This window comes from Arachis hypogaea, chromosome 11 (genome assembly GCF_003086295.3).
Source record: "Arachis hypogaea cultivar Tifrunner chromosome 11, arahy.Tifrunner.gnm2.J5K5, whole genome shotgun sequence".
Lineage (NCBI taxonomy): Eukaryota > Viridiplantae > Streptophyta > Magnoliopsida > Fabales > Fabaceae > Arachis > Arachis hypogaea.
In genome coordinates, this window is record NC_092046.1 from 18,449,654 (window position 1) to 18,477,524 (window position 27,871).

Below are 27,871 nucleotides of genomic sequence, written 5' to 3' on the forward strand. Positions count from 1 at the left end.
TTTTAGTAAATAGGCACCACTTTTTAGGCACTATAACATTCACCATAATAATATTGCAACTAAACTCGATATTACCCAATGTTTTGAAAATTGGACCGGACCGGCTAACTGTGAACCGGCAGTAATCGTGGTCCGGGTTGCTCCCTGAAACCGTTTCTCAAAAAACCGGAGAAGAATTACGGAACAGTGAACCGACCGGTTTAAAAGAAACGGGGTCGTTTTTTGGAAAATTTGGCTTATTTCCCTCTTGGTTCTGAAGCTCCTTCGTTTCTTTCTCCCTATCTCCCTCCCTTTATTTCATTCGCAGAAACTCAGCCAAAAAACCCTAGCACTGTAAGCCTACACCGCCGCAAGGAGTGGCATACTGCCGCCGTCCGTCCTTCTATCTAGCTTCCCTCGTGGTCCAAGTCTTCAACCCCTGTTCACTGTCACCGATCGCAGCTGCTTCCTCGAGCTCGGCGTCCGTCGTCTTTGTCTGCCCAGCCGCGCTTCCGCCGCCGTTTGTTTGCCGTTCACGTTCGCGTCTTCGTTCGCGTTCTTCGCCGTTCAAGTTTGCTCGGCGTTCACCGTTCGCATTCACTCGCCGTTCACCGTTCGGGTTCGCATTCGCGTTCGTCTGGAAGCCACGTTGCTCTGCTTCAAACTCTGCCCAACCCGCGCGCTCCACCTAGCCGTCGAACTGCTCTCTTTTGTCGCCGCTGTGAGTTCCCTAAACCCGCCACCAGACAATCCACTCACACAACACCAATACGCTGCTTCAAACTCTGCAACTTCTTATTTCTATTACAATAAGTAACTATTTGATTTGGTAGTGGTTTGGATTTTTTTCATAGACTGAATTAAAGTATACAATAGTTATGTTCTCTTCTCTATCACATTGAAATTAAGCTTTGAATTCTCTTATTTCGTTTTAAGTTTACCGCACTCAACATGTTTGATGAAATGCTTTAACCATATTTCGGGTTGGTTTATCATTTCTAGCTTTTAGAAACTTAGTAAGTTGATTGCATGTGAAATTAGAATATTTGGATCTTAGTAATTAGGAAATTTTAGCTGCACAAATAGCATCTTTGTAGAAAACATATTAGCATGATGATTCCACTTGCATTAGTGTTCTTCTGGTAAATTTTAACTGTAGTGTGAACTTGTTAATTTGCTAATTGTTCGTGTTGTTGTTCTGTTGTTCTTCTGTTATTTTATTTTTTTTTTGTTTTTGTTGTGATTCTCTGTTCTTGAACTTGTTAAGTTGATAATTTGCTAAATTGTTGGGCTGCTGTTGTTTAATTTGCTAAACTGTTAGGTTTCTACGATATAATTTGTTGGATTTTCTATTAAGGTCTTGTTCTTGTTTATTTGCTAAATTGTTGTTGTGTATTTATTGTTGTCTTTGAGATTCTTGCTGGATATTGGTGATCATTGATTTATTATATGCTTCATGTTTTCATTGTTTTCTTCTTCTGAAGGGAAAAAAAATTCTGTTTTCATTGTTTTGTTGATTGTTTGTTTTGTTTCAGAAATCAATTTTTTGTGATCAATGCTCAAACTCTAAATGCTGTTCTGCTGGTTTTGCTGTGTTTGTTTTGTTTCAGAAATCAATTTTTTGTTATCAATGCCCAAACTCTGAATGTTGTTCTTCTGTTTTTGTTTTGTTTCATAAATCAATATTTTGTGATCAATGCTCAAACTCTGAATGTTGTTTTGCTGTTTTTGTTTTGTTTCAGAAATCAATTTTTTGTGATCAATGCTCATACTCTGAATGTTGTTTTGTTTTGTTTTAAGGTTGTGTTTGGAAGAGGTGATTGATTTCTGAGTGTTGTTTTGTTTTTGTTTTAAAGCTGTGTATTGTGTTCAATTTTCATTTTGCAGGAAATTTTTTGAGGTATATAAGAATTAAGAAGAAAGACTATTTCAACGGTATTATTCTGTTTATTCTGGTCTGCTACAAGCTTGAACATAGAATTGAAGAGAGAAGCCCTTTATTATTTCATCATTGGCCTATTTTTGGCATTGCATATCATTGTAGTTTGTTTATTCATAGAACTAGTTGTTTATGCTCCCCTTTTGAAGTAAAAAAACACAGTAGAAGAGTGTTTAGATCCAGTTGCTTTATTCATTGAATTTTTATAGAATCAGGCGTTTATTATAAATCGGTTTTTCCAGTTGAACTATGGTTGAACCAATGTACTAGTGAACCAGTAACTAAAACAGTTCGATGACCGGTTCGGTTTTCAGAACCTTGATATTACCCCTTTTAGATAGAAATTCAGATGCAGTTAACTTCATGTAAAATTAATAGTTAAGAGTTGTTAAATGATAATTTAATCAAACCTGTCAAATTAATTCATAACTCTCAACTATAAACTTCACATAAAATTAATTTCATTTGAGTTTTCACTCTTTTTATTAAAAATAAATAAAAAATTAATATATTTTTTTAAAAATTCATCTGATGATTAGGGTTTTCTTTTTGCTGCATCCCGCCTACACTGATTCTACTATTCTATGATACAGCGCCACTTTCACCAATCACCACCGGAGAGACCAGACTGTCTTCTTCTTCCTTGCAGAGTGCCAGACTCAACAATAATTGCTAGCAGCTGCAGGCGCCACCCTGCCTCCAGGCTTCAGCCTCAGCTTCTCCTTGCCGCCGTCGCCGTCCTTGCCTCACCGGTCACCATTTTTCTGCCTCACGTCCTCCGCCAGCGCCCAGCCTCATCTCCTTCACCTCCTTCGCGGCCAGAATCTCCAGACTCCACGCCTCCGCTCCTCCTTGGTGAGTTTCTGTTATTTTAACTTTTCAATTTCAATTTTGGGCATTCATGTAAATCATCCGCTTATCTACTCTTGTTCTTCAATCTTCATAAATGTGTAATATTTGTATAAATATTTCATCACAGGCAGCTACTGATATTTTTTTTGTATTGCACTCATCACTCTAGGTATATTTTCTTTGATTAGTTACTGTGTGATCTTAATTTTTTTATCAATACTTGCTCTTCTTCATTTAATTTAATGGAAACTTTCTTCTATGATCATCATTACTTTCTCCAAACATGAGCATCCTATCAGAATAATCAAAACCCCCAGCAGCAGCAACAAGGATTGCCCGTGCAAAATATATTAGTAGTTGAACAGTCTTTTAGATGTTGAGAAAATTAACTTGATGAAATGACTATGGGTTCTGGATGCAATATTTATTGTTGCATATTTTTGTGGCTGAAATGTGTATTAACTTTGTATATGTTTATTTTGCATGCTGTATTTTGGCTGAAATGTGCCCCGTGGGTAGAATTAGGGTACAGAAGTTTGCTACCTGCGTAAGTAGCCGGGCGCATTCTATGTAGGGTTTGGTAGGGCAGGGCAGGGTGGGGTCGGGTAGCGTAAAAATCTGCTCCTATCCGTCCCATTGCCATCCCTATTTATAAGAGAACATGGTTTTAGTTTTAAAAAGGGAGACTCTGAAAATGGAATGTTATCAAATGTGGTGATAGATGTGTTGACGGTGGATATAGAAAGTGAGAATATAATTTGCTTAATCATCTTGTCTCTTAGCTGCAAGATATATAAAAATAAACCTCAGAATTTATTTTTCGATATTCTTTCTTTATCCTAAGTATAATGAATAGACATCAATCTAAGTCATTTTGCATTTTGTTATTATAAAGGACACTTAGAAATTTTTCTTGGTTAAATTGGTTGGACCTGTGAACCTCTGTTCCTGATAGCTTGATCGATTTGTTGTCCTCCAGTTTTCAGAACCTTGGTTTAGAATTTAGATCATCAATTGATTAATCTAAGTAGTTTTTACATGATTGTGTCAACGTGTCTAGGTCTCTGTTGATATTGTTACCAAATGGGAAAGCTAGGGAAGAAGGCAAGAAAATTCGCAAGAAAGAATCTGCAGTCAGTTTTGAGGAACAAAAGGAAGTTAAAATCCAAATTCAAAAGGAAAGCTTCAAAAAGTAAGGATTTTACCAATTACAATGCAGTTACTTGTGTTTACTATAGAACATGCTTTCCTGATGTCTTCACATGCTAATGACATTTGCCAAGATTGTGATTGTAATATATTTGTTTTATTGATTCATATTGTCTATAAAACAAAAAAAACCTGATTTGCATATAAAGTAGATTGATAAGTTGGTGTTGAAATATTTTGAGATGTAAACCTCTCTCCCCTCAACTGTTGTGAGACTCTTCCTGTACATGTTATTAATGAAATGTTCACCAAGTTGGAACTTGCAATAGTATACTACTTTGAGTACTTTATTCATTGTTGTACCAACTGCCATTGATAGATTAAGACAGTCCTCATGAGATATAGCCTTATGTCGCCTTCGATCCTACAAAATGTCATTGGTATTAATTCTTTTCTATGTAGCTTTCCCTATAGGTTCATCAAGTTGGAAGGAGTTGTATTTGAGGAATGGATTAGTAACTAGAAATAAGATTTACAGCTAAACATAACAAATGATCAAAAGACCGTACTCTTTTATCGGGGTTAGAAGACAAAGAAAGAAGCATATCAGGGAGATCCAAAAGTAGTATTAATTCAAAGGCCTCTCTCTATTATTTATATTAATAAAAAAGTGAATCTCCCTAGAAAAATAAGAATCCTGTACATTACAGAAAACCTAAATAAGTGATTTATGTGAGAAAGATAGGTGATAAAAGGCTAAATTAAGAGATGCGTCTCCTACCCAATGATCTTCCCAAAATTTAAACTAGAACTGTTATCTACATGCAAAGAATGCAAAAAGTTAGTATAAACTTGAGAAATGAACTTCTAGGGGCTAGAATGAGTAGCATGGGTGGTAACATTAGCATCCCAATTATTGTAGTCCAAGTCATAGTTACTCCTAATAACCTGTAATTACTTGGGTGCAATTCCACCTGATGATGGTGACTTGAGCATGCTTGCTGATGATTGGAGCTTCTTATGTTGCATATATTAACACCCTGAACAACTTATACCATTAAGAATAAACTTGATTGGAACTTATCCTAGCGAATAATATTTGCCAGAACTATCACAATCTCAAATTTAAGTGAATGATAGGAAAAGAATGTTGATATTCTAGGGCTTAGATAGGGAAGGAGAAAGAGAGAAAGATAAAGGCCCTGAATAATATGGACACCGATATGATTATGTGTTACAAGAGACAAACACATTATTTATAATAATAGGCAAACCTAATCCTAATCAGATAAGGAAAATGATCCTAAAATAATAATAAATATCAAAGTTGATCCTACAAGATATTACCTTATATTATGGGATATGATGGAGACAGCAAACAAATGGTGAACACATAGGTCATGGAGGATGGTATTGTTTTGATACCATGTTGAAATTATGGAAAATTAGATAGGCAAGGAGATATAGAGAAACATAAAGGCTATAAATATGAAAGACACAGCTAATATGATTATGTTGTTATTTTAAGAGAGACAACCACCTATTATTACTATTCATAATTGTAAGGAACCTAATCCTAATCCAATAAGTAATGAAGTCTTGCTGACTTACATAGTACATTGTTGAATAATTTCTATGCATTATGAATTTCGTAAATCCAACTGTTTAACAATATATTTTCAAATCAATTGCAAATTTTATAAAAGTTTATTAGATTGATCTGTATAGTAAGATGTTGGAATTCAACGGTCAGATTGATGAAATTCATTGAGCATAAGACTATCGACAGTGTAATTAGCCATATATACACCCAGTGCAGGTTATTCTTTTAAATGAATATATTGAGTGTCTTTGGCTCCAGGTGAATTTGAAATTTTAATGATTTGTAATTTTTGACAGCAACGGGAGGTCAAGATGTTGAAGAAAACCAAGAGAGGGACACAACAAATCTATCTACGGAAAGGTAAAATGATAACCTGACTTCATTTTTTCACACCTCTTAAGATATATCCCTGCTTTCTTAGTGCTTTAGTGATTTTGATGTCATTATTTTTAAACTATCTTTTCTGTTGTTTTTGCTGATGAGTTTTGAACAGTGATGGCCTTCTGTACAGAAGCTGTCCTCTAGAATAAATGAAAAACTAAATTATACATGATTTTGATATTCCGTTAGACCCATATCATTTGTTTTGTTTAATTTAATTATGAGAAAAGCTTGTCATATGTCATTGCACATTTCAGTCGTTACTTTCTATAGGGTGTTTTAGAAAGGAAAAGAATATAAAGATGATTTTATTTAATGAATAGAAATGAATGATTTGATTTATAAATCATTTATTGTGTATTGAATAAATTATAAAAATAGGATATGAATTGATTTATAAATTAACTAATGTCTGGGACACTAAAATTAAGATTGATTTGATTTAGTTTTGCTCTCTCTCTCACACACACATCAAGAAATTGCATGCACGAATGAAAGGGCATGCAACTTTATTACAATTGCCTGCTGTTATGATCCCATTAGTGAGTGAGTTAGGAGTCATTTCGGGAAGTTAGTCGCCATAGATAAAGTGTTGGAGGAATTAGTTAAAGGTCTATAAACATTTGAGATAGAAAGATTAGAGATGAAGGTGCTTTTCGTTTTGAAGCTGACAAAATAGAAAAAGTTGCAAACTATGAATTTTGAATCTTCAATTGGGGTCATATTGTGTCGGATAGATAGGTGTGGTGGATTTGATTTCGGAATTCCAATTTTACTGTGACATTTAATACAAATAATGCAATTTCGTGGATGATGAATGAAGTGCTGCAACTAAGTTCAATATTCTCTCTATTTATCTATTTAGATTCATGTAAATATTAATAGTTGAAAGGGTAGTATTTTCTTTTGATAGATTTGAACACCAAATCAAACCATTTCCAGACAAATCCTTTAAAAAGTTTTCGAATTTAAGAAAAACACTACTCTATTCTAATGGGTTAAAAATTAAGTCATTTCCTTTATTTTAAAAGTCCAAAACAAAAGATTCCAATTTTTATTCAAGTCACTTCCGATTATATACTTTGGAAAGCACACTGATGGTTTACGGTTTGTGATTAAATGTTGAGTGATTAAGAGCTTTACACAATCTAATTCTAATTCTATCCCATGGATTTGTTCATAAGAAAATCCTTCATTAAAGGTGTGTGAATTTCGCTCTAGCCAAATACTCCAGATAGTGGCATATATTGGCATATACTACAGGACCATAAAGGTATTGCCTGTTTCCTGCTCCCAAAATTCGCAAACCTAATCAACCATGACTGATCCAAGGAACTAGAGCACATCCATGACCCGCCAGAAATACCAAAATATTCCACAAGGAGACAGCCATGGAACAAATGTGAAACTGTTAAGAGAAGACCGGAGGATGGGAGGAATACTTGGTTAGAAAGGTAGATAAGATGGGAGATGATTCACTAGATAGGAAATAGGGGCAGAGGGAGACCTACGAAGAGTCTGAATGAGGTGATTGGAAGAGATTTAAGAGTGAATAGGCTGAGTGCAGTTATGATTCACAACTGGTCACAATGACATCGTTTGATTCATATAGTTGATCCCACCTAGTGGTACAAGGTTTTGTTGCTGTTGATGCTGTATTTCTACATTTAAATAGCTTGTCTACCAGCATGGTTCACAATATGACTTAATGGTTTAAGGCTTTGGATGCCCTTTGCCAAATAAATTAAGTTAAATTTTTTTATTATATTTTATTTGTTTTTTCAGAAAAGCAATGACTGAAGAAATTGAAGATGTTTCCCTTGATGATGTATTCAGTGAAGATGATAGTGAGGGCCTTGGAGAGGATTCAGACAGTGATGTATATCTTTCTGAGGTTGGATTATAATTTTTCACTGAAGCTCTTGTTATTTCCAAATTTCAACATTGATCTGATTACCTGTTTGCATAATTGGCATATTCATTTCTTGATATACCCAAGACTCAAGCTGAGGTTGAGTCATAATTTTTCACTGAAGCTCTTGTGATTTCCAAATTTCAAAATTTATCTGATTACCTGTTTGCATATTTGGCATATTAATTTGTTTGATATAACCAGGACTCATGCTGTGCACATTTGACGGAATGTGATGGTGAAAGTGAAAATAATATTGATAGTAAGGATATTTCTTGCATTATTTTAAGCTAAATTCTAATTACCTCTCTGCATGTGTTTAGTTAGACTTTGATCCAAGTTAATTTTCAGGCAGCAATGGAGGTAGTTCCTTAATGGTTCATAACAGAGATATTCGTGCAGAACTTGTGAAGAAAGCAAAAAGGTTGAACAAATTAAAAGAAAAGGTGGTTTCCTTGTATCCTATGGTTAGGTATTGGGTTTACAGCAGATCTTATTTTCTTTATTTAGAACTTTTTTTTATCTGTGAGATGTGTTCTAAAACTACACTATGTATAAGTTTGAGTGTAGAAGCCCAAGAGAGGAACCAAATGATAGAATACTAAATAACCTGTGTTACTTTTAAACCACTCACGCACAAAACTGATTGACTAACATACTATTTAAAAGCAGAGTAGATGACCATTCTTCCTCTTCAAATATGTTGGCCTCATGTATGGAAAGTTTCAATGTGATTCTGAGATGTTATTTTCATGTTTTTCACGATGCTTGATAGGAATAAATGACATATTTGTTGTTGAAAAGGGTGTCATAATGGGGATCAGATGTTGCCATTCTGCATTTCTTGTTCCAATATCTAACTTTAACTTATCTTTGAAATCTTCAGGATCCAGAGTTTGCACGATTTCTGGAACGTTATGATGTGAGCATTAAACAAGCCAAAGATGATGAAACTGTGAGGCTTCTTTTCTTTTTTTTTTTTTTGTAGCATTCTTGAATTTTACATTTAGGAACTTTTGGCTAATACATCTAATGTTTTTCAATCTTTCTCTCCCTTGCCACCCCATTATTTAGAAATAATATTTGATAGAAGTAGTTTCTTTTATTTATACAAATTACAGCTTTCCTATTTTAGATATTTATATAATATAATAAAAGAAGAAAGGTAAAGCATATCGATAAGTTCTTAAATAGTGATTCTACATGATTTTTACAATTAGCCTATTAGCCAAATACATTTGTAAATCAAACAAATTATGCTTTTCTATAGTTATTAGTTTTTACTAGCATCTCGTCCTTTTTTAATTTTTATATGTTGTAATTTCTGTTAATTTCTTCAAAGCTGGTTATTCAGTGTAAACTGCCTTTTTTCTTTTGCCGAAGCTTTCTTTAGTTATGAGAGAGTAAGGAGTTGGTGATTGTTAAAAAAAATCTAATGTGGAATTTTTAACTTTGTGGAATTCAAATAGGAGAGTTATAAATTGTCATTGGGTAGTTACAAAAAGGTACATTATATGAAGGTATAGATTTTAGTATTTGATTATTAAACTTATCAAAATCTTACTTTTTATTTTAATGTATATAATTTATTTTTATATATTTTTTGTTTATGCTATTATGTAACCATATTTTATTACAAAATAGTATATACGTTAGTAAATATAGTGGTGTTGTCTAAACATGAAGAGTTCTCTTTAAAGTCGTAGCATTCCTTTCAACTAAAATGGATGGGAGGATTGCAATTAATGACCATCGCCACCTATCCTTAGCTTGTTTGTGAAAGTCAAAACCTCTACATTAAGGCTCCGTTTGGTTAGTATAGACACTGAGATGTAGACATTGAGAGATAGATCAAGAAGACATAGGCACAAAATACATGTATACATGTTTTATGTTTGGCAAAGCAAATACACAAAACACACAAAACCCTAAATAGTCCATAATACCTTCATCTCCTACCTTCACCACCACCACCACTCGGACTTTCCATCTACCACCACCTATTTTTCTCCTCCACCATTCATAACCAAAAATAAATCAACATCAACCCAAATTATTATTACCAACAAGATCTCTTTCAAAAATCAATTCAACAATTCTTATTTTTTTATTAAAAAAAAAGAAAAAAAATGGAAACAGATCTGGGAAACAGATCTCCTTCAGCACCACCTCACCCTTCTTCTTCCATAGTCCTTCCCCAAACCCTCTGTGCCCGAAATACATCTCCGCCTCCACCGTGTCTCCGCCATCCTCCGCCACCCAAGTGGCAGACGCCCGTAGTACCCCACACTCAAGTCTACGAAATCATCGAGAAGAGAGTGATCGAAGCACGATGGGTGAAGAGGAAGAGTGGGAGAGAGGCGGCAGTGGGCGACGAGAAGAAGGAAAAGGGAGAGGGGCGGCTCAGTGGGCGCTGTGAAGAGGAAGAGGGAGAAAGGCGGCGGTGGGCGGTGGAGAGTGAAGGGGAGGACGCGGCAGTGGTGGTGGCAAGATGGAGGAGGGAGGAAGGAATGGTGAGCCACTGAAAATAGAATGAGGAGTTGGAGGGAGGTGGAAGATGCTAACAGGAGGGAGATAGGTTTGGGAGAATGGGTAAATTTTGGAATTTTGAAAATTAAATAAGGGTAAAAGTGTAAAATATTAGTGTCTCAACTAGTTGGAGATACACAAATTTAGTGTTTCCGTGTCTATCCGTGTCTTCCCGTGCCCAACTAAAAATTGTGTCTCACTAAACCAAACTGAGGACGTGTGTCACTGTGCTCATGTCTTAGAGACATGGACAGCAACCAAAAGCTACCTGAGTGATGCAGCTGCTTCTTATTTATTTATTTATTTATTTTTACAATGTTAGTGTTTTTTGGTAATATGATAACCTTGTTGATTTCCTGTCTATTTACTTATTATAGTGTTTTGACATTGGTGTCATTGTCTATTTATCTGACGTAGGACTCAACTTTTAGCATAACTTGCACTTGTGTTGATGACAATTGTCTGCTCTTCTGTGGTTTAGAGTTCTGATGATGAAGGTGGTTTAGATGGGATGCATCCAATGAATGAAGATGCTGTTCGTTCTCATGTACCCAAATGTTTAACAAGTGGACAAGTTGATTCTTTGTGTAATATGGTTAAAAAAGATCATAACATGGCAGCCCTTACTTGTCTCATAAATGCTTATTGCACAGCCTGCCACAGTGATTCTAAAGCACCTAGTGCCAGTATTTCTGTCTTATCCCACAACATTCAGAGTGGTGAAACTTTCTCCAAGATATTAATGTTCATGCTACATGAGGCTGATACTATATTTAGGAAGTTACTGGGATTGTCATGCTCGAATTGCAAGAAGGAAACTGTTTTGGAGCTAAAGAATACATCAAAATGGTTATCTCTGAAACCGCTTATTAAATCATACCTTAGGAGTACTCTGTTTCTCCTGAACCAGGTTACAGACTCAGAGTTATTGACATTCACAATTTGTCGACTAAGAACTTCAATCATCTTCCTAGTTGCATTTCCAACTCTGTTGCGCAAGCTTCTTAAGGTATACTCAAATTCAATTGCTATAAATAGTTCTTGAAATTCATATGTTATGATAGTATGCTTCTATCTTTTATAAAAAAGGAGGCCCATATAGGTGGTTTATGAGAGGTTTTGGTGCTTCCATAAGTGATAGTAGCTTATATTTCTGTTAGATATTTGCTATTATTTCATGATTATTTCCTTATTTGGTATTATGAGAGAAGATAAAGATATCATAGGATATTATCTTTATTTCTTACACTCCTCAACCTGTGCATGAGTGACATGACTAATGTAAAGAGTTCTCTAGCCAAAGTCATTAAGCAAGTATATAGTTTGAGCGTGACGCTTGAATGAGGCACCACATGACTATTTTTAAGGAGTTCTGTAGCATCATTAAGCAAGTATATGGTTTGACCCATAGCATGATACTTGCATGAGTCACCGCATGTTTCTTGTTTTTCCCCAACTTCTAGTTACTACTAACAAAAGGACAATAATCTGAAGTAGATCTTTTATCTACTCGAGAACTGACCCAATTTGTACAAGTAAAACCTTTTATTTGACAAAGGTTATGATCATTGTAGAAAACATGCTGTCTATCCCTTGGGTATATATTTTAAAATGAACAGAGAAGCATCCTAAATTGTTGTCCTTGTAGAGTATATTAATCAATTGATTAACCACACTTTACCGACCAGTGCCCTCTATGACCTTGTGTCAAGAACCATCTCTCTCAAAAGTGTTTTGAAATACAGGCATATGAATTGTTTCATAATTTATCCAACATGCTTCTTCAAGCGATAACCACTTTTAGGCTTGAAGTGTGGATAGTGCATTACCTATCTTACCTTGTATTGAAATTCAATTTTGTTCTACAAAAAATGCAGACCACAGGTATCAAACTATTGACCTTTTTGGTCATAAAGTTCGATATCTTGTCATGAACTATGATAACCAAAATACTAAGCCTTTGGATAGAAGCACATAAATGGTTCTATATTTAACACCCTGGGTCTATAAGAACATTACCATGATCAGTTAACTGCATAACGTTCCTAGCCATTGGGTCTAACATGGTTTGGCTTTCTCAACTAACTGTAATCAAAATGTATCTAGATACACTACATTGAGCTCCCTATATGTGTAAATTGAGTGTAGTACAACCTGTACAAGTCATAATGCAGACTAACAAGACAGTATTTGCTAATAATAGCTGACACTTCATCCATATTGGTTGATGACTTGTGGCAATCAGATTCTTATAGTGGTTGTGTTCAATGTTGTACCTTTCATAATTCCCCGGACCCTGCGTTAACGCAGGATGCTTGTGCATCGGGCTGCCTTTACATCAATCTATGATATGTCAAATTCATCCTCACTTTACTCAAACTGATTGCAGATTTCTGTTCATCTCTGGGCAACAGGTGATGAGTCTTTGTCATCACATTCCTTTCTCATCATCAAAGATATATCTTCCATGTTTGGCTTGAATTGGTTTGATTCCTGCTTCGTCAAAACATATAAAGCATTCATTAATCACGCTCAATATGTTGACCAAAGGTTGTTTGAGCATATACACTTTCTAAGGAACTCCTTTCTGGAGCTCTGCAGTTTAGATGTGCAGAAATCATCTAACATGGCAATGAAATGTATGCTGCACCTGGCTAAGATATTGCAGAAGGGGCGGCAGACAAAGAAGAAGGTATTCTTTAAGCATTTTATCTTCCTTGTTACTCTTGACGAGGGAAGTTAAATGTTTAAATGGTCTCAGATTTAAAGAATTTGATAATATTTTGCTTGTTGGGGAAATGTCTGACAATTGTTTAACTGCTTTTTTTTTTTAATTTGTGGCAGGAGGTGGTTAAAAAAATTTGCAGTTGGCAGTACATTAATTGTATTGAACTCTGGGTTGCATTTATATCAGCAAATGCACCTGAATATGATCTTCATCCATTGCTATACATGATTGTACAGATCATAAATGGAATTGCTCTACTGTTTCCTGGTCCTAGATACTTACCACTAAGGATAAGATGTATCCAATGGCTTAATCAACTTGCTGGTTCTACTGGGATTTTCATCCCTGTTATATCATTGGTGTTGGATGTTGTAGCATACAAAATTGCCAAGGATGGTGGTAGAAAGCCTGGCAAAGGTTTTGAGCTACAGTCTACCATAAAGGTTGGACATCGATACCACAGTAAATTATTTATAATTTCTCGAGTCCAGTGTGTCTTGGCCACTGAATACACACACAATTTTGGATTGCACTCTACTTTTTTTTTTGTTGAAACTGACATTTCATAACTATTGCAGCTTCCAAAGCACTGGTTAAAATCACGCAACTTCCAAGTGGAGTGTATCTCATCTGCCATTGAGCTCCTTTCTGAGCATTTTGCACAATGGAGCTACCATATATCTTTTCCTGAGCTGGCAACAGCTCCACTTGTCCACCTCAAGAAGCTCTATGAGATAACTTCTATTGAGAGTTCTAGACGGGTTATCAAGCGTTTCATTGATCAGGTACAAGTCCTAGTGCGAGGCAATTCTATTTTCCTTTTGTCTTCCCCTGGATTTATGTTCAATTTTGACTTTTTGCTTTCAAATGAATATTTGGCAATATAGTCACTTCGAATAAACTATTTTATGTGACCCTTTTTAAATGTGGACATTGAACTATAGCCGTGTTGCTGTTTTTCAGGTGGAGATGAACGTTGACTTTGTGCAAAAGAAGAGAGAGGAGGCACCTTTCTCTCCGAAGGATCAGCAGACTGTTGAAACATTTCTTCAGGTATCTCCCTCACTTTTATTCTCTCACTTTAGAGTTTCAGTCATCATTGTAACTGTAATACTTAAGTTGTTGCTTTGGCAGATTGAAAGACGTAGTGGTAACACTCCATTTACGCAATACTATAGAAGCATAATGAGTAAGGCTGTAACCAGGAAAATGATTTCAAATACAAAGGTATGATTGGCTTAATTACTCCTCTGTTCCTTTATTTATATTTTGATTAGGTTCCGTCACAGCTGTTTATACCTTGGGTTATGCACTGAGACTTCCACCACAATTGTTCATGCTGCATTAGTCTAGGAGTTCTGATTTGGATTTGGATTCGGATTCTCTTCTGTGAAGGTAGTTTGTAACTGAACATGAGGGTTTCTCATCCTTGAACAAGCTGAACTACTATTTTCCTTTGGTCGGCAATGGGATTTTAACTTTCTCATCTTCAATGGACCACATTTTTAATGTACAATGAAATTCTCTATGTTAAGCTCTTGACAGTTTCCTAAGTCTTAACACAATGGACGAAGCAAAATGCATGGTCGAAATGCTTGAGGTGATTTGATCATCAATGAAACCTGAAAGAATCAATGTTTTCTTCATGTTTCAGGGTCTGAGGAAAATGGAAGTTTCTTCCATTACGGAATTTTTTGTACACCTTAGCTTTAAGTTCAATCATTATCAGAATAAAATAACAAAATATCAACCTTGAGGAGTTATGAAGGTTTTTTTTTTCCGGCTCAACGATCAATGTTTTGAATTATTGTTTCTAAAGTTAAGTTATATAGTCTGAAGAAAAATAATAGTACATGAGTTTTAATTTTGCATTTTACCCAACATACCAAGAAACTGTTTGTTGTGTGCTTAGAGGCAAAAAAGTGCCTGTCTAACCATGGAAATGAAAATGAAATGGTTTTAACATGAATCGAGCTCTTATAAACTAAGATAAAATGGAACTTACAGACAGAACAATAGTAACAAAGCCAACAATAGCATATATGTAGTTCTTTGAAATGTCCAACATGGAGTAAATATTGCGCTAGTTGTGTATTCTTTTTAAAATTGTTAGAATATATTAGGATGAATTAGCATTATTTAGCGTATCTTAATATTTATATTAGGATATTATGTTCTTATTGTTTCGATTCTTTTTGTACTTATAAATATTCTTGTATATTGTATCATCTCATACAATTTGAGTATACATAAATGTTTTTTTTATCTATCACTCTCTCTAACCCTTCTAATATGGTGTTAAAGTCATGATATCCTTCTTGAAGAGGATATAGGTTATCTTTTCGATGAGAAATTATTATATTATTTTCACATAAATATTTTTTTCCATGCCTTATTTATAAGAAAGTATATGGGAACAATGTTTTTTTTGAACAACATAAACAATAGGTTAAAAAAAGGTTAATTTTAATTTTAAAATTTTAATTTTGAATTAATTAGATTTATTCATGTTTAGTGGGTTCGAGATGTAGCCCATTGTTCATAATCTCTGTTGTCTACCTAGTGGAATTGCTTTTTTATTTGTTGTTGTCATTGTTTTGATACTTTCTCATCTCATCGATTAGCACATCCTTTCTGTCTCGTGTTTCTAAGACTAATATGCCAAATACTACTGTTGTTTGTCGCCAAACGTGCCACGAGAAGCTCCCTATCCACCTCCAATAGTCGTGTTTCTTTCAATCGCATTTTGAGTTTGTTTTTGACGTTTTCATTCATCACAAACCCTACCACTCTCTTCAATGTATCATTTAGAGTGGACGACCAAAATTTCACCTTTTGTTACTGGATGCTCCGACATGTGCTACTGAAGGTGCTTCTGCTGTCCACCACCACCTTAATCTCCACCCGCAATGTTTTCACCCTTTTTGGTCATCTTTCCTGCGGACAACTGACAACACCATGATGTTTTTCTCTTTGTTGTGAGTCAAATGGACCAAACCCCACCACCACAGGAGCTTTCACGTGTTGCCACGCGCTTTCCAAAGCGGCTGTCACTAGGGGTGGCAAGCGGGGAAGTCCGCCCTGCCTAATGAGGCGGTCCTAGAATTTCACCCCGCCCCGCCTAACTGCGGGTTGGCGGGCCTTTCTTTCTTTCTTTCTTTCTTTTTTTACTATTATCTATTAAATAATATATATAATGTCACAACCATATTAATAAATTTATAATTTTTTTTTTGTTTCCCATGGTATCCCCCAACCCGATAGGTCAATGACTAATTCGTCTCGGATCTGAGCTCCATTTAAGGGTCTGCCGCTGGCTAATGGGTTACTGCATGCACAAGGCGAGATTTGAACCCCCGACATTTGCTTAAGTGGACGAGTGAGCTGACCACTCGACCAACCCAAGTTGGTTAATTTATAATTTCTAAAGGCATAAAAAAATTATATTTTTTATATTCACAAAAATTAAAGTCTTTATAATTATAAATATCTAATAAACATAATTATAAACTAAGTTTTCATCCAAAACAAAATAAACATAATCCAAAACATAATTATAAATATTGTCTCCAAAGCAATATAAACATAATCCAAAACACTAAATTTTCATCTTTATACTATTGTAAGTTGGGTTGGGAAAAGTTGTATTTTAGCCAAAAAATTACAAAAATACCCCATTACAAAAAAAAACTAAGCCCGGCGGAGAAGCTCGCCCCGCTCCACCAAAGCCTGCCAAATCCCACAGTTTAAGCGATGCGGGTTAGACGGGCTTTTGCTCTTTGGTGGTCATAATTTTCCAGTCCGACCTGCCTTTTTGGTGGGTTACGTGACCCGGGCTAGCGGGTTTAGTCCCGTTTGCCACCCGTAGCTGTCACTACCCTCAAACTTACATCTTCATATTCAATCTCCATCGTTAGATTCGCTTCCATCTCAACGGTCAAGATTGTGCACCCGTTATTGCGACCTGTCCCTCTAACCGACTCGACACGCAACTCGTATGTCTACCCGACCTGCTTTTGTGTGGACCGCGCGTTGACTAGGGCTAAGTCAGCTATTAACGTGTCTCACACGTCCTCTTAGGTGTTAACATGTGGCTTCCATGCTATTGATATAGTAGTTGATGTGTTTGCTGAAGTGTATCTCTGTGTGGACTCCTTTTAAGGTTTTTGGTGTCTTTTTTTTTCATTTTGTCCTCTGTTTTTGCGATTTTTGTCCTGATTTTGCTGTTTTGACATTTTTGATGTATATTTACAATTTTTATGGAGAAACTAGTTGCTTTTTAACCATTCTGTTTGTATTATACTTTTCGGCTCTTCATCACCTTTCCAACAATTCGTCATCCCTTTGATAGTTTGCTACCATTTCTGCAGTTTTTTGGTAGTTCATCATCTTTCTAATAATTTGCCACCTATTCAGCAGTTTTTTAGTAGTTTGCCATCTCTCTTATAGATCTCCAATTTTTTTGGTAGTTCATCACTCTTTCGACAGTTTTATCTGCACTTCATTTTAACAGTTTTGTCTATATCTGTTCTGTCAGTTACTGCATTTTTTTATTCTGTTATTTTTAATAAGTTTTAAATTTAAGTTGTCATTTGAATTTGATAAAAGATATTAGAATATATTAGGATCAATGAGCATTATTTAACATCTCTGTATATTTATTATAAGATATTATATTTTTATTATTTTGATTATCTTTATACTTATAAATACCATTATATATTGTATCATGTCATACAATTTAAATATACATAAATCTTTTTTTCTAACCTTTCTAACAAAAATATTATAATTTTATAGTAGCTTCATACTATACTTGTAATAGATGAGAGAAAAGTTACTTTGAACATTGATTTTCAAACATTGGTGCGAAAACACGTGTTTTACTTTGACATATTTATGAGGTGAGCATTTATTGCACATGGAATATAGGTGGTGGTTCGTCCGAACACTAGGGAGGCCGAGCTTAAGCGCTTCCGAGTAGATCGCCAATAAAGGGGAAGAGCTTTGCGTCGGCCAAGATCAAACACTGCGGCGGGAATACCTGCACAAGATACTCCGACGCTCAAGTTAGTAGTGATCCTCAGTAAATGAGTTTAAAGCAAAGAGTAGAAGATTGAGAGTGATAGAACTTGAACCTTAACCGAGGATATTAGCTCGGTTTTATAGGAGTTGTTTTTACCCGTTAGTGGATAAGTCCTAGTTCGTAGGTTGGTTACATTATTCTGTTTCAGTGATTAAGTTTGTTGAGCACGTTTCCTATTTCTTCGAATGACTGAGGCCGAACTTATCCTCGTACGTGCCGAGCTTATCGGGCAGTTGATATAACGTCGGCCTGGAATGTTTGTCTGCCGAGTATGCCGGGCGACCGAGGATACAGGTGACGTATCATAGCCCCCAAGCTTGCCTTGGTTTGGACAGGACTAAGGCGAGCTTTCAAAACTAATGTCGTATATCTCGGTCGCCAAGTTTGTCTATTATGTTCCTTCCTTGCAGCCCCCAAGCTCGGCTTGGTTCTGTTTGGACTTTGAAACGTTTTCTTGTGTGTTTAATAGTTGCTTCGTTTCCTGCGCCATTTGACATGATTGACGTGAAACGTGCCCCGCATTCCTAGGCACCCCTACCCGTTGGATTTCGTGGCCATTAAATGCCTCTCTTTTTTTGACGATGAGGATTTAATGCAAGGGTTTGTGTAACCGTTTAGTTTACCAGAGTTATTTCTCTATTACCTTTGGTTTGTGTAGTTTCTTTTTGCTGCTGTTTTCTGGAGAAAAGGAGGTTGGTTTGATTTCCTGTCTGAGAATGTCTAGCAAAGGTCAGTGCTGAATTTGTGTTTTCTTCTACTTTTTATGCTTTATTCTTTCTTTGTCTGGTATGGAGAATTGTGATGCTGTTGATCCGTGTGGGTGGGTTGATGCCAGGGTGAGGGGATATGCGTCTCAGTTTGATGATAAGGAGTCAGTAAAGTTATTTGGGTCAGATTTGTGGGTTAGGAAGGGTAGTAACATTAGGATAGAGTTGTTGCCCTGTGGTAAAGAGGACTGAGTCTGTGATCAATTGAAGGATTGGTCTTTCTTTTATATGTACAGTTGTTTGTTTACTGAGTTGGGGGTCAGATTGCCTTTTACTGAGTTTGAGTGTGGGGTTTTATACTGGCTGAACTGCGCCCCTACTCAGTTGCATCCTAATTCCTGGGGCTTTGTACGGGCTTTCGAGGTATTGATGGAGTTACTGGAGCACCCCCTTCATTGAGGCTTTTCTTCTCGTTGTTTCAGGCTAAGGGGGTGGGACGTAGGTTGTGGGTAAATCTTAGCAGTTATCCTCGTCGAGCTATCTTTGGTCTTTATAAATCTTCGTTTAAGGATTTTAAGTCGATGTTTGTTAAGGTGAGGAGTGTACCCGAGGAGTTTCCTTTCTATCTGAACGAGCATTTGGTCGAAAAGTTTCCCTTGTCTTGGTGTCCCGAGCCTTATCAGGTGTTAGACGTAGATGATAGGCATCCAGATGACGATACTATGATGAGCTTCTTATTTAAGTCATTGGGTCCGAAGGGGTTGTTGTTGATAGCCGAGATGTTGAAATGGGATACTGATAGGCAGGCTGTATATGATCACATAGGTAATTTAATTTGCCGTGTTTCTTTCCTTCTTTTGTAAGGTGTTCTTCCTGGTTTTGATTTGTGTATTTTCGTTCTACAGCCGAGAAAGCTCCTGCGATCACTACTGCCGGTCTGAAGTCTTACTTCAACCAACGTAAGAAAGGTGAAAAAGAGGTGTCTTCAAATGCTGGGAAAGGTTTAGCTGCCTTGATTCAACATGGTCCTGGGCCAAAACATAAAAGGAAGAGGGGACAAGCTCAGGGCAGCCTTGCCGAGGTTTTGGAGGGTAAGGAGGAGTCTTCTATGATTTTGGAGAAGGTTGAGTCTGCATATGAGTCGCAGAAAAGGCTTCATGGTTATGATGAGAATGAGCATGCTAGGTCTCTGTGGGCGAAGTTGTACCCTTTCAGTACTATGGCTGACGAACTGTGTTGCTTTCCGGACGATATGAAAATGATTGAGGAAGTTGGCCGAGCTGGTGTTAGTCGGTTTCTTCAGTTATAGGTTATTTTGTTAAGGTTGTGGCTTTTTGTTGATGTCTCTTATTAACTTATTTTATTTTCGTAGGTGATTGGTGCCCGGATTGTTGCCATTGGCCGAGCACAGGAGCTTGTCCTGGATCGGGAGCAGACTGAAGCTTCCCATGTAGAAGAGCTGTCTGGGATCATTCAGGAGAAAGATCAGAAAATTGCTGAGCTTGTTGCTTCTATAGAGAAGAAGGAGTTGGAGTTGGCCGATGAGAAAAGACTCCAAAAGTCCTCGTCTGAAAAATTGAAGGTTGTGGAATCTGAGAATGATCAGCTTTCTTCTCGGATCAAAGAGTCGGAAGGCGGGATTTATGAGGCTTTTGCTCAAGGGTTTGACCGTGCTGTTTCTCAGGTCAAGGTGTTGTATCCGGAAGCTGATTCTTCAAAGCTTGATGTTATGAAGGTAGTTGTGAATGGCAAACTTGTGGAGGATGAGAGTGTTGCTGGAAGCGATAGCGAGGGATCTAGCATGGGTGATAAGATAGATTAGGCTTTTGCACTTGTTCTGTTTATTTTGTATGTGGTGTAGTAGAATTGTAACTTATGGCTGTTTTGCCTTTTGAATGGTTTCTGAGTATTGTATTCGGTAGTGACATTTTGGGTTCCGAGCATTTAGCTCGGTTTGAAAAATGACTTATGTTGCTTAATGAAATCTTATATTTTTGATAAGTTATAATGGTATATCGTTATGTGAAAAACGATTGCATGTGTGTATTGAAGATGGTGGGAGCCATGCTTTGTCTGATTGAATTGTAAATAAGGAAAGCAGAAGCGCTAACATAGGGCTTGTGTTTGGATGAGCCTTTAAGATTTCGCTTGAATAACTTGGTGACTGTTTGTGTTTGTTTGTACTTCTCCGAGTATTATGCTCGGGATGCGCATGTTAGTTTCCGAGTATGAAGCTCGGATTAATTTTGAAATGTTCATGTATGGTAACGGCCAATGTAAAAAATGTCTTGGTTTGTAATACAAGGTACATCGGTGTAATGATTTGTGGCGTCTGGCCTCATTAAAACCCTCTCCGAGTAAAACCCATGTGTTTTGGGAGAAAACCTTTGGAGGGGAAAAAGAGTACCATCATTCGCGAATTCACAGACCTCATTATGACTGATATTCCCTTAGGGAGGAGACATTCCATGTTCCTGGAAGCTGATCTCCTTTAAGGGTTTCTAGTTTGTAAGCCCCCTTTCCGAGATTTTGAAGAACTCGGAAAGGTCCTTCCCAATTGGCTGCTAGTTTGCCATGTGCTGGAGGTTTCCGAGCTTCTTCTGTTCGTCTGAGTACGAGGTCTCCATTGTTGAAAGACCTGTGAACTACTCTTTTACTGTGTCTTCTCTCTAGGTATCGTTTTCTGGCTCGTTGTTTTATGGCGAAAATGTCTCTGTCTTCTTCTACAAGGTCCAATTCGGCTGTCCGAGCTTGTAGATTGTTGGACTGATCATAGAGCTCGATTCTTAATGTTGAGACGCTGACCTCTACTGGGATGAGTGCTTCTGTGCCATATACTAGCTTGAAAGGAGTTTCTCCTGTGGCAGATTGAATGCTGGTATTGTAACTCCATAGAATTTCTGGAATGAGGTTGGCCCACTCTCCTTTAGCTTTGCCGAGCTTTTTCTTTAATCCCTGCAAGATAATTCTGTTAGCTGATTCAACTTGTCCGTTAGTTTGCGGGTGCTCTACTGAGCTGAAGTGATGTTTGATGTTAAAATTTGTAAGAAAGGCAGCGAGCTTATGATCTGTAAATTGCCTCCCGTTATCCGAGATTATCTCTCTTGGGTTACCGTATCTGCATATGATATTTTTCCATAAAAAAGATCGAACTTTTTCTGCTGTTATATGCGCTAGTGGTTGTGCTTCTATCCACTTAGAGAAATAATCTATTGACACCAAGAGGAACTTTACCTGGCCTGGCGCTTTCGGGAAAGGTCCAAGGATATCCAATCCCCACCTATCGAAAGGCCAGGTTACCTCTAGGGTATGGAGCTCCTCGGCCGGGGTCTCTAAGAGGGTGGCGTGTTTTTGACAATTATCACATGCCTTGACTTTCGAGATGCAGTCCCTCTTTATCGTAGGCCAATAGTATCTTGTTCGCAGAATCTTTGCCGCTAATGCTCGGCCGCCAATGTGGTTGCCACAGACCCCTTCGTGTGTTTCTGCCATCACATCCTCGGCCTCCTCCTTGCTAATGCATTTGAGGAGCGGTTGGGAGTTTCCTCGTCTGTACAGGGTGTTTCCGAGCACTGTGTAGAAGCTTGCTCTTCTTCAAAATAGTGGCAAGTTCGGTTCATCATCTGGTACTGCCCCAGTGGTGATGTAATTGAGGAAAGGTGTTCGCCAATCTGGGACCTGTATAATACTCAGAATTGTATCCTGCTCAAAACTCGGTTTGTCAAGTGTTAGCTGGGACAGTGCCGATGTATTTTTGGCTTGCCAAGTTGTGGCTAGCTTAGATAACACATCGGCCCTGGTGTTTTGTTCTCGGTTTACGTGAATAATGTCAAATTTGTTAAACTTTGAAATCAGATCCTTTGTTATGAGCCAATATTTCTCTAACAGAGGATCTTTTACCTGGAATTTGCCCTTTATTTGATGTACCACTAATGAAGAGTCGCAGTAGGCTGTTATTTGAGGTATTTGTAGTTGTCGGGCGAGCTTCAGTCCAGCGAGTAGGGCCTCATATTCTGCCTGATTGTTGCTTGCGTTGAAGCGGAACTGCAGTGACTGCTCAGCCACCACTTTGTCTCCTTCTTTTAGTAGTATCCCTGCTCCACTTCCTTCTTTGTTTGATGCTCCATCCACATGTATGCTCCAACTGACCTCTGTATTTTGTGTGTCATTAGTCATCTCTGATATAAAGTCGGCTAGCACCTGTGACTTTAGTGTTTTCCTTGGTTCGTACTGGATATCGAACTCGGAGATCTCAATCGCCCATTTTATTAATCTGCCGGCGAGCTCGGGTCTGGTTAATATCTGCCTTAGCGGTTGGTCTGTTCGTACTATGATTGTGTGGCTCTGGAAGTAGTGCCGCAGTCTTCTTGCCGTGGTGATTAGTGCTAGCGCCAATTGTTCTATCTTCGGGTACCTTGTTTCTGTTGGTTGTAGCACCCTACTGATGAAGTATACTGGGTTTTGCTTTCTTCCTGTTTCTGTTACTAATACCGAGCTTATAGCATGGTTAGAAATTGATAGGTATAAACACAGTGGCTTACCTGTCTCTGGTCTTTGGAGGATTGGTGGCGATGTTAGGTGCTGTTTAAGTTCAGTAAAAGAGTTCTCACATTCGTCTATCCAGGTGAACTTCTTGCCTTTAGAGAATGTCTGGAAAAAATGATAAGATCGGTTTGCCACTGCAGGTAGGAAACGTGATAAGGTAGCTATTCGCCCTGCGAGTTGCTGGACTTCTTTTACCGTTTTTGGGCTTGTCATGTTCAGTACGGCCTTGCATTTTTCTGGATTAGCCTCGATGCCTCGAGACGTTAACATGAATCCAAGGAACTTCCCTCCTTGTACTCCGAACACACATTTGTCTGGATTGAGTCTCATGTTATATGCTCGGAGTTGTTTGAAGATTTCTACTAAGTCGTCACAGTGTGACCCCTGCATAGGTGTTTTTGCTACCATATCGTCTACATAGACCTCCATATTGTGGCCTATCTGCTATTGGAAAACTTTGTCCATTAGCCTTTGATATGTCGCACCTGCATTCTTTAGGCCGAAAGGCATTATCTTGTAACAAAAGTTCCCATGTTCTGTTATAAAAGCTGTTTTGCTTTGGTCTTCTGGGTGCATTAGAATCTGGTTATAGCTAGAGTATGCATCCATAAAACTCAAAAGCTTTGAAACTAGAGGCGTTATCAACTAATTTATCAATGCAAGGTAATGGATATGCATCTTTAGGACAAGCTTTGTTTAAGTTTGTAAAGTCGACGCACATGCGCCATTTACCTGAGTTCTTCCTTACCATTACCACGTTGGACAACCATGTGGTGAAGCGAATTTCTCTGATGAAACCTGCGTTGAGGAGCTTCTGGGTTTCCTCGAGTGCTGCTCATTTTTTCTCCTCTCCGAGGTTCCTTTTCTTCTGTGCAACTGGTCGGACTGTTTTATCAATTGCTAGCTTGTGGCAGATGACTTCTGGGTTTATTCCGGGCATATCATCTGGTGTCCATGCGAAAAGGTCGGCGTTCTTACGCAGTATGTGAATGAGTCTTGCTCGGTCTTCCCCTTCTAATGCTTCTCCGATATATGTGTATTGCTTGTCATCTGCTGTCAGTGTTATTTGTTGAAGGTTGTCCATTGGCCGAGGTCTTTCGCTGAGATCTTCTCTTGGGTCTAGGTCAGCTAGTGTCGCTATGTCGGCAGAAGTGTGGATTGCCTGAACCTGGGGCCGAGCTTCTTGTTTTGTTGGAACTGTTTTTAGGCAAGCGTTGTAGCACTGCCGAGCTTCTTGATGATCGGCGTACACTGTGGCTATCTTGTTTTCCTACACTGGGAACTTAACACACAGGTGTAATGTGGACACCACCGCTCTGAATATATTCAGTGCGGGTCTCCCGAATATAATATTATAAGGGCTGTAACAGTCCGCTATTAGGTATTGAATATCAATTGACTTTGACATAGGGATTTCTCCCATTGTGGTCTTTAGCTATATGTGTCCCATGATGGGGACTCTCTCTCCGGAGAACCCAATTAGTTCTCCCGAGGAGGGCTGTATCAATTTTTCTGATAACTTCATCTTTGTAAAGGTAGAATAAAATAAAATATCAGCACTACTACCTGGGTCCAGTAACGTTTTTCTTACCAATAGTTCTCCGATCTGGATGGAAATTACCACAGGGTTGTCGAGGTTAGGGCTTGACGATCTGAAGTCTGTTTGGTTGAAGAATATGGTGACGTCTGGGTCTTTGTCCTTCTTTGGTTGTATGCTTCCCTCGATTGCTAACATCGTCCTGTAGCTTCGCTTTCTGGCCGAGCTTGTTTCACCTCCGCCTGCGAATCCTCCTGATATGTGGTTAATGACTCCCCTTGGTGGATCAGGAGTCGTCCTCTCTTTTTTGCTGTCGTCTGTCACTGCTTGTTTGCTTTCTACTCTGTCCGAGTTTCCTCTTTTGCCCTTCCGGCTCTCGATATATTTGTCCAAGAGCCCTTGGCGTGCCAGCCTTTCCAGGAGGTCCTTCGCGACGATGTAGTCGTCCGTGGTGTGACCGAACTTCCGGTGGAAGGCGCAATGTTTTGTCCTATCCACGAACCTTTGGTCCTGGTAGTTTCTTGCTCGAGCTGGTGGCTTTATGATTTTGGCGTTCAGGATTTCTCTGATGATGTTTTCTCTTCTGGTATTGAATCTGGTGTATGTGTTGTATTTTGATGCGGGCTTGGAAGGCTTCTTAATGTCTCTACTGCCTGGCGATCTGAAAGTTCTTTCTTCGTCTCTCCGATGTGGTTGTTTGTCCGATTTTTGGGCTTCTCGGAGTTCTTCGATCTCCATTTGGCCTGCCGCCCTTTCTCGGAATTCCTCTAGGGTCTTTGGCTTTGTTATGGCAATGGTCTCCCTGAATTTGCCGGGCCTAAGGCCGGCCTTGAGGGCGTTCAGGTGAACGGCCGGGTCCAAGTCCTGGATCTCCATAGTGGCGTCAGCGAATCTGGTCATGTAGTCCTTCAGGCTCTCGTGCTGACCTTGTTTGATGGTGCCGAGATAGTCCGATCCGTGCACGTAGATTCTTGATGCGGCAAAATAATCAATGAACGACTTAGCGAGATCTTCAAAGGAGGAGATTGAACATGCAGAGAGTTTAGAAAACTAGAGTAACGCAGCTCCATCTAAGTAGGTGGGGAATGCTCGGCAGAGAACGGGCTCATTGTTAGGGCCGTTGAAGAACATCATTGATTGAAACTTCTTCACGTGGGCTCGGGGGTCGCCGAAACCCTTGTATGGCTCTAGTGCTGTGGGCAGCGTAAAATTTTTTGGCATCTGGTAATTTGCAATCTCCTCGGAGAAAGGGTTGTCGAGGGTGAGCTTCTCCTTTGGCGGGATGATGTTTAGAGGGTCTGTAGTGTCTTGAGCCGAGCTTTTGGAGGTTTCTCCATTGTTCTGTGTAGACAGTTCGGCTATCCTTCGTACTTCCGCCTGAAGCTCGGTGATTCGAGCCAGGAAGTCGTCCTGTGAAAGTTGTGGACTTTCCTTGTCAGCCATGTTCGAGGATCGGGAATCCTGCAAAATAGAGTAGAAGACTAAACAAAGGAAAAGGTGGGGTTAGATGTATTCGGGTCCCACGGTGGGCGCCAAGTGGTTCGTCCGAACACTAGGGAGGCCGAGCTTAAGCGCTTCCGAGTAGATCGCCAATAAAGGGGAAGAGCTTTGCGTCGGCCAAGATCAAACACTGCGGCGGGAATACCTGCACAAGATACTCCGACGCTCAAGTTAGTAGTGATCCTCAGTAAATGAGTTTAAAGCAAAGAGTAGAAGATTGAGAGTGATAGAACTTGAACCTTAACCGAGGATATTAGCTCGGTTTTATAGGAGTTGTTTTTACCCGTTAGTGGATAAGTCATAGTTTGTAGGTTGGTTACATTATTCTGTTTCAGTGATTAAGTTTGTTGAGCACGTTTCCTATTTCTTCGAATGACTGAGGCCGAACTTATTCTCGTACGTGCCGAGCTTATCGGGCGGTTGATATAACGTCGGCCTGGAATGTTTGTCTGCCGAGTATGCCGGGCGATCGAGGATACAGGTGACGTATCAGGTGGTGTTTCTGAGAATGCTTTCACTTATGTACTACTTTTGAGATGATATGTTTACTTAGATTTTGTTTGAGGTTATTTTACTCTTTCTTAGGTACCGATTTCATTTAGTTTGCTTATATTACTTTAAAAAAAAAATTTGTTACTACATTACACATTTGAGTAAACGTTAAATAGAAAATAATGAAATTATTAAATTATATTTAAATTTGTTAATTATTAAAAGGGTTAAGTACTTTTTTTGGTCCCTAAGATTTGAGGTGAAAATCAAAATCGTTTCCGACCTTTTTTTCTTATTAAAATTATCCTTAACGTTATAAAACATTATAAAATCATCATTTTCTATCACAATTTTATTTTTCTGACCAAATTATCTTTATATCTCTTTCCTATTCCCTTCCCCACTCCCACCCCCACCCGATATCTCTTTCCTGTTCCCTCTCCATCCCGTTCTCTTTCCCCAAAACTCCAATTTTTTTCCCTCCTTAAACCAAAAATTCTCCACACCCTTACCATTAACAACCGTAACAACAAAAAATTCTTCACTCACAAACTAAATTCAACAACAGTAACAACTAAATTCAACTACAACAAATTCAGCAATTTCATCAATAACAACCACAAAATAAATCAATAGAAATTTTACATTTAACAACAATTCAACAATCATCAGCCGCAACTTCAGATCCAAAATCAGCAACGGAAATAAAAAAATAAATAAAAAGACAGAAATGATGTTTATGTTCTTCAAAAATAAAAAAAATAAAATAAATAAAAAGAGGAAGAAGGAAGTGACGGTGTCGGAATTTACTGCTGCTGGTACTATGGCAGCTGTTGGTTGATGGAGCTCGACGTCGATCTTGATTCAGCCCACGGCCCGCGTGATCTTGCACATCACAAAATTCTCACCTTTGCGTGTGATCTTGTGCGATC

At 38.2% G+C, this 27,871-nt stretch overlaps 1 protein-coding gene across 14 annotated transcripts; it reads left to right on the forward strand.

Annotated features, from left to right (window-relative positions):
- Nucleotides 1–232: 232 nt before the first annotated feature.
- Nucleotides 233–16,363, forward strand: LOC112720461 (protein REBELOTE). 14 transcript variants are annotated; one of them, XM_072206548.1, is made up of 17 exons: nt 234–700; nt 1,867–1,914; nt 2,512–2,773; nt 2,898–2,939; nt 3,831–3,962; nt 5,819–5,882; nt 7,689–7,797; nt 8,020–8,077; nt 8,167–8,261; nt 8,702–8,770; nt 10,826–11,353; nt 12,734–13,036; nt 13,189–13,515; nt 13,651–13,857; nt 14,036–14,125; nt 14,207–14,299; nt 14,421–14,860. In XM_072206548.1, the coding sequence occupies exons 5-17, from the start codon at nt 3,854–3,856 to the stop codon at nt 14,463–14,465; spliced, it is 2,097 nt and encodes a 698-aa protein (XP_072062649.1). In that variant the 5' UTR covers nt 234–700; nt 1,867–1,914; nt 2,512–2,773; nt 2,898–2,939; nt 3,831–3,853; the 3' UTR covers nt 14,466–14,860. The 14 variants fall into 14 exon arrangements, with proteins under 14 accessions (XP_025627195.1, XP_072062649.1, XP_072062652.1 ...); XM_072206551.1 differs by having other exon boundaries at nt 14,468–14,860; XM_072206546.1 differs by having other exon boundaries at nt 14,727–14,860.
- The last annotated feature ends 11,508 nt before the right edge of the window (nt 16,364–27,871 follow it).